Raw genomic sequence first — 7608 nt, 5'->3', positions numbered from 1 at the left:
CTGGACACGCATATGGTCACAGAAATTTGAGGGTGCATACATGAGGATCAATGGTCGGCACAACATCGTGGGCTGAAGGGCCTGTTCTGTGCTGTACTGTTCTATGTTAACTTAAGAAAAGAAATTTGAGTCCAGCAGAACTTCTGGGGGGGGGAAAAAAAGAAATATTATGTTTATATCTTCCCTGTTTGAATTACGCTCCACAACGGTCACAAGACACACCGTCGATCCACGGCAGTGGAAGGCGGATCATGCACACGCGCAATAGATACGGTAACGACCCGATCCCTCGAGGAGAAGGGACGAGCCATATCAACGCATGCGTCTTAATGGGAATACGGGCACACCCAGCGCATGCGTAGTTGCTCCCGACTTGGGTTCTGGCTGCGGCGCCGGGTTTTGGTGGTGGGGGGGAAGGGACGAACGATTGACGCGTGCGCAGAGTGGTTTCCAACGGCCCAGAGGCGAACGTTAGGGGCGGGGGTTAGGGAGACGGGGGAAGCGGCAGAGAGAAAGGGGGCTGGCTGAAAGGAGGAGGAGCAGGGAGCACGCCAAAGGCCGCCTACAGCCAGCTTCGAGGGAGTATTAGGGGCATAGCCCTCATGACACCCGCTCCTTTGAAATGACCGACTGACTCGGTACCTCGGCGATTTCCCGAGTGAGGCCGGCCATTTCATTGTGTTGTGAGGTAAACTCCCATTCATTTTGGAGCGTCGGGAGATAGGCCGCGCCTGAGGGAGGCGGCCACCGAGCTCGATTAATGCGGCTTGTGGGCAGCAAGGACTGACCCGTGGCGGCGGACGAGGAGGAAAAAAAACCCACCGTTTTTGTGGGAAGAAAAAAAATCACCGGTGGATATTCGTTTATTTTCGCGGAGAATTCAGCTTGATTAGACACACGGCTGGAGATGGTGGATGTGGATTTCGGTGGCTGCGGTGCATCTGGAAATGGCAGCAGCAGCAGAAAGATGCTGGAGCTGTCTGAGTCTGACTGCGCTGAGATTGTTCCTCTGCAGCTCTACGATTCATCCAGGGCCAAGATAGCCGCCAATCTGGCGTGGATCTTTTCCAAAGCGTACGGAATAGGTAAATGTAAATTTTCTAAATGTCGATGCCTCCGATGTATCCGCATTTAAAAGAGAGAGAGAACAAAAAGAATAGGTCCATAGCGTCGAGTCTCTTAGGAGATCAATCGCGCCTAGCACTCTACTCGATCGCGGACAAAAGATTTTCTTTTTGGGGAAAAAAAAAGAAAAGCACAAACTGGTTCGTGGGTTAAGACGGCTTGATTTCTGTATCCTTATATTTGCATTGAAGGGCTGAAATATTCAACTGGCGAGACCCAAGATAACTGCTTTTATTTAAAAATGCAAGCCGCTTAGAGGAGGAGTATAGACTGAATATTTCTAAGCAACAAAGTATGAATAGATCCCTTTGAGCGTTATTTAATAATCTTGAATTTAGGGATTACTTCTAGAGATAGAATGTCCACAAGATTAGCTGTTTAGATTTTTGATTGACGAGGAGCCTATTGATTTAGAACGCTTAATTGGCGAATTCCTGTAGAATTCCTATCTGCGGGAATCAGACTTCCTTAAGCGCATAGCTTCTATGTTATATTGACGTGGTTCGAGTTGATATTTGGTCAGATGTGGATCCACATGTTCATTGTTTAGAAAGAACACTGATAAGCAAAACAGATTCCAAACGAAGCCTCCACAACTTCTGTGATTTGGAAATGAGAATACCTGAGGGATGTGAAATATTTTCTTGAAATATGGAGCCTTGTCATTATCGTGTAATCTCGCAAACAAAGATGGAATGTGAACTACGTTCATAGTTACAAGGCATTTACAGTTCAACTCGTCTGTTTACACTGTGCTCAAGCCAATTGAAATTCAAGATCAAGCAAACTTTTGCTCGTTGAGTGGTTGCTGCCATCCTTTAGATTGACCTCATGCTTCCCCTTAAATACACTGCATAGTTCATCTTCATAGCAACTTGCATTTGCTGCAGTTGAATATTCTAAAGTTCTTAATAGTAATGTCAAACAAAATGTTGCAATCAGTTTTTATTATCATTCCTCCCCACATTCTCCTCTACATCATTGATATAGATATCACAAGCACAAGTGGTATGCTGCTGGACTTTGGCCATCAGTCACACAAACACCTTCTACCACTTTGACTCCTACCATTAAACCAATTTTGGATTGCATGTGCTCTTACCTTTATCAGTCTTCCATGTGGGACCGTATCAAATGACTTTTTGAAATCCATATAAGTTAGATTGACTGCACTACCGTCGTCCATACTTTATCACCTTTTTGAAAAATTCAACCAGACTTGTTAGGCTTGATCTCCATCTGACAAAGCTGGGCTGACTATCCCTAATCAAGTCAGAAGTCACATGACACTAGTTTATACTCCAACAGGTTTAATTGAAATCACAGGCTTTCAGAGCATAGCCTCTTTCTCATGTGAAATGAGGGAGAAGTGCACAGACACAGAATTTATAGGCAGAGAGATCAAAAGCGTCGAATAAGAAGTCTCTGCTGGTGATCAAAAGTGTCAGATGTGTGAGTAAAATGTTAACAGCTGAATAACATGCAAAGGGATGACCTAATATCCAATTAAATATTTTGACACCATCACCTTGGTAAATTGTCATGATCTTTGTACCTTAATTAGTTCATACAGTTTTGGATTACTTGTTATTTTGGCTAGATGCTCAGTATGCTACTCTTATACCTATCATGTTATTTCAGTCATTTGGTTTTGTCTCTAGCACCGCTTTACTTTTAATCTTTTTTGTAATTATTTTTATGGCTCATTTAATCAGATTATAGGTCATTCTTCTGTTTGTTATTTCAGCTGTTGACACTTCAGTCTCACCATCTGACATTTTTGATCACCTGCAGAGACTTATTATCTGACACTTTGCTCACATCATTTGTATGATTGTTTGATCTCTACCTTTAAATTCTGTGGTGTGCTTCTCTTGCCTCACGTGATGAAGGGGCTGCTCTCTGAAAGCTTGTGATTTCAAATAAATCAGTTGGACTATAACCTGGTGTCTTGTCACTTCTGACTTTGAATGCCCCAGTGTAACACTGGCACTTCCACATTATATCCCTGACCAAACCTTGATTTTGCTATTGGGAGATGAATTCTTCCTTCAGAATTTTCACCAGTAGTTTCCCTACCAGTGATATTAGGCTCACTATGCAATAATATCTTCATTTATCTTTATCACCCTTCCCAGAATTGAGACATTATTAGCTGTGTTCCTGTGTCCTGGCATTTCCTTTGTGGCCAGAGAAGGGTTAAATATTTGGGTCAAGGCCCTTATGATTTCTTCCCTCATCTTCCACAGCAACCTGGGATACAACCCACGTGGACCCAGGGATTTTTGCCTACTTTTAAACTTCCTAGAGGACATTAGTGAACCAGGTGGGCTTTTACAATAATTGACACTGGTTACATGATTATCATTAAACTCACGTTTTAAATTGATTTCTTATCCCACCATGGAAGATGATGGAATTCCAACCCATTAACTCCAGCATATTAGCCTAATGTTCTTGATTACTAGTGTAGCAACACTACACTGTGCCATCACCTTTTCCCCCTAAGCGGTGGCGTTTGAAGGGTTTGATAGATGATGTGTTTGGAAATTTGTGCACTCTTAAATGCTTTTGACTTTGCCTTTGCATGTTCCTTACAAAGTCTTTTGAAATGTTATGTGCCTATCAGAGTGTGCCTTTTTGTTTTGTGGGTCACAGGCTAGGGAATTCCACCAATTTGAAGGGGTTATTAAACTTTGTCATGGATGTCTGGAGTCTTTTTCTAAAGCCCTTCCTCTATCCTCCTTGGAGTCTTCTATTGAAACTGAATTCCTAGAAGAGCAGTTGTTTTAGGAGCCCAGTCTCAGGCAGCACAGATGACATGATTTGCCCAGCAGTGCTGGGTTCAAGTGATTTGTGCCCTGATGCTGAGCATGTTGATTTGAAGAAGGACACTGCTACTGGGCCAGCTTTCTTTCTACCAGATTTGGAAGTTCTTATGAGGACAATCTTTGTGGTACTTTTCCAATGTTTTGTTGTACTAAAGTCAAGTTATTTCAATCATCATAAGTACTGTTTAATTGTTGTTTGGAGCTGGAGCCAAACAGGTGTACGAATGAAAATTTAACCAGCAACAAGAGGCTGATTGGTTTGGGAAATGGTTAACCGTTGTCAGTGACAAAGGCCTTCTGTCTGCCAGCATTTATGTGATTAACTCTCAGGTAGCTAAGTGGTTTGTGGGTGCAAATATTTGGGCAGAAGCAATCTGGCTTCTAATAAAGGAGCTGTGTTTCTCTCTGCAGCAAAAATGTGCTGGAATCCTGAAAAAAGCCAGTTTATTTCCCCACATCTTTTGCTGTCAGCTGTTGCTATTAACTGATATGTCAGAGATGTTATAAGTGTGAACCAGTCCCTCTGTCTTTCCTGCAAGGAAATAAAATACCTGGCGAAGGAAGATTGCTCCTCAATGTTCTGATTAAGCAAAAGGATCATCTCAGTGAGTCTTGTGAATAGGGATCAATGGCTGCCTTCTTTTTTCCTCCACCGATGACACCCATGTTTGTTTTGTCTGTATGTATATGTAGTGGGAGTATTATACGAGGGGTGAAAAGATTAAATTGTGGTGTTGTATGTTGATAATTCATGAATCAAAGCAGTTATTCCTGTACTGTTCTATGTTTATGTTCTACAATTGTTCATCTGTAGTTGTTAGTATTATGTTTGTAACAAGTGATGATTCTTGTAAGTACAGTAACATGGCCCATACTTTCTACAACCTTGCTCTATAAGGCAGGTAAGTTGGGGAATTTTACCTGCTTTTATAAATTGCTTAAGGTTTGAGATGCCTCCTGGAATAACGACATGATTTCCAGCATGCTATGCCAGTGAGGTGTAACACTACGAATTGTTCAAGATGGAGTAAATCCTTCTGCCTGAGTAAAAACCCGACCTTCATCTCTAATTTGAGATCCTGGTCGTGAAATTCTCTCTTCACCAGTCAGCCAAAGGATAAGTGGGTGCTTTTGGAGCTAGTGGAAAGAGGGTTTTAGTTTTGAGTAGAGCATTCCTTCGGGTAACAACTTCCTTTCCTGAGTAAAGACATTTTCTTGAATTCTCTAAGAGATTTATTAGACGATAAGACCATAAGACGTAGGAGTGGCAGTAAGGCCATTCGGCCCATCAAGTCCACTCCGCCATTTAAATCATGGCTGATGGGCATTTCACCTCCACTTCCCTGCACTCTCCCCATAGCCCTTGATTCCCTGTGAGATCAAGAATTTGTCGATCTCTGCCTTGAAGGCACCCAACGTCCCGGCCTCCACTGCCCTCCGTGGCAATAAATTCTGCAAGCCCACCACTCTCTGGCTGAAGAAATGTCATATCATTGCCGTTTTAAATTTACCCCCTCTAATTTTAAGGCTGTGCTTACGGGTCCTAGTCTCCCCGCCTAACGGAAACAACTTCCTAGCCTCCACCCCTTCTAAGCCATACATTGTTTGTAAGTTTCTATTAGATCTCCTCTCAACCTTCTAAACTCTAGTGAGTACAATCCCAGGATCCTTAGCTGTTCATCATACGTTAAACCTACCATTCCAGGGATCATCCATGTGAATCTCCGCTGGACATGCTCCAGGGCTGGTATGTCCTTCCTGAGGTGTGGGGCCCAAAATTGGACACTGTATTCTAAATGGGGCCTAACTAGACCTTTATAAAGCCTCAGAAGCACATCGCTGCTTTTATATTCCAACCCTCTTGAGATAAATGACAATATTACATTTGCTTTCTTAATCACGGACTCTACCTGCAAGCTCACCTTTAGAGAATCCTGGACCAACACTCCCAGATCCCTTTGTACTTCTGCTTTATGAATTTTCTCACCGTTTAGAAAATAGTCCATGCCTGTATTCTTTTTTCCAAAGTGCAAAACCTCACATTTAGTCACTTCGAATTTCATTTAACCATTTCCTGGACCACTCTCCTAAACTGTCTAAATATTTCTGCAGCTTCTCCACCTCCTCAGTACTACCTGCCTGTCCACCTATCTTCGTATCATCGGCAAACTTCACCAGAATGCCCCTGGTCCCTTCATCCAGATCATTAATATACAAGGTGAACAGCTGCGGCCCCAACACTGAACCCTGCGGGACACCACTCGTCACCGGTTGCCATTCGGAAAAAGAGCCTTTTGTCCCAACTCTCTGCCTGCTGTCAGACAGCCAATCCTCAATCCAAGCCAGTAGCTCACCTCAAACACCATGGGCCCTCACCTTGCTCAGCAGCCTCCCTTGAGGCACCATATCAAAGGCCTTTGGAAGTCTAGATAGATAACATCTACTGGGTTTCCCTGGTCTAACATACTTGTTGCCTCTTCAAAGAATTCCAGCAGGTTTGTCAGGCACGACCTCCCCTTACTAAATCCATGCTGTCTTGTTCTAATCTGACCTTGCACTTCGAGGAATTTAGAAATCTCATCCTTGACAATGGATTCTACCGAGGTTAGGCTAATCGGCCTATAATTTTCCATCTTTTGCCTTGATCCTTTCTTAAATAAGGGGGTTACAACAGCAATTTTCCAATCATTTGGGACTTTCCCAGACTCCAGTGACTTTTGAAAGATCACAACCAAAGCCTCCGCTATTTCCTCAGCCACCTCCCTCAGAACTCTAGGATGTAGCCCATCGGGGCCAGGAGATTTATCAATTTTTAGACCTTTTAGCGTTTCTAGCACTTCCTCTTTTGTAATGCCTACCATACTCAACTCTGCCCCCTGACTCTCCCTAATTGTTGGCATACTACTCATGTCTTCCACTGTGAAGACTGACGCAAAGTACTTAAGTTCTTCAGATATTTCCTTATCTCCCGTCACTAGCCTGCTAGCATTAATTTGAAGCGGCCCAATATCTACTTTTGCCTCTCGTTTGTTTCTTATGTATTGAAAGAAGCTTTTACTATCATTTCTAATATTACTAGCTAGCCTACCTTTATATTTGATCCTCTCCTTCCTTATTGCTCTCTTTCTTATCCTCTGTTTGTTTTTGTAGCCTTCCCAATCTTCTGATTTCCCAGTGCTCTTGGCCACTTTATAGGCTGCCTCTTTTTCTTTGATATATTTCCTGACTTCCTTTGTCAGCCATGGCTGTCTAATCCCACTCTGGATAATCTTTTCTTTGGGATGAACCTCTGTACTGTGTCCTCAATTATACCCAGAAACTCCTGCCATTGTTGCTCTGCTGTCTGCCCCGCTAGGCTCTGCTTCCAGTCGATTTTCGTCAATTCCTCTCTCATGCCCCTGTAATTACCTTTATTTAACTTTAACACCATTACATCCGATTTTGCCTTCTCTCTTTCAAACTGCAGACTGAACTCTACCATATTATGATCGCTGCCTCCTAAGTGTTCCCTTACTTTAAGGTCTTTGATAAAGTATGGCTCATTACATAGCACTAAGTCCAGAATAGCCTGCTCCCGTGTGGGCTCCATCACAAGCTGTTCCAAAAAGCCATCCTGTAAACATTCCATGAATTCCCTTTCTTTGGATCCACC

At 43.0% G+C, this 7608-nt stretch overlaps 1 protein-coding gene across 5 annotated transcripts in view; it reads left to right on the top strand.

The window, feature by feature from the left end:
• The first annotated feature begins 526 nt into the window (after positions 1-526).
• The window catches only part of camsap1b (calmodulin regulated spectrin-associated protein 1b), a 106345-nt gene continuing 99263 nt past the window's right edge, over positions 527-7608 (top strand). For all 5 annotated transcript variants that reach the window (XM_048558685.2, XM_048558684.2, XM_048558683.2 and 2 more), the window contains exon 1: positions 527-1085. In XM_048558685.2, the coding sequence (XP_048414642.1) occupies positions 908-1085 (178 nt within the window). In that variant the 5' untranslated portion in view covers positions 527-907. The remainder of the gene's footprint in view (positions 1086-7608) is intronic.

This window comes from Stegostoma tigrinum, chromosome 29, assembly GCF_030684315.1.
Source record: "Stegostoma tigrinum isolate sSteTig4 chromosome 29, sSteTig4.hap1, whole genome shotgun sequence".
NCBI lineage: Eukaryota > Metazoa > Chordata > Chondrichthyes > Orectolobiformes > Stegostomatidae > Stegostoma > Stegostoma tigrinum.
This window is presented reverse-complemented; position numbering and strand designations above follow the sequence as displayed.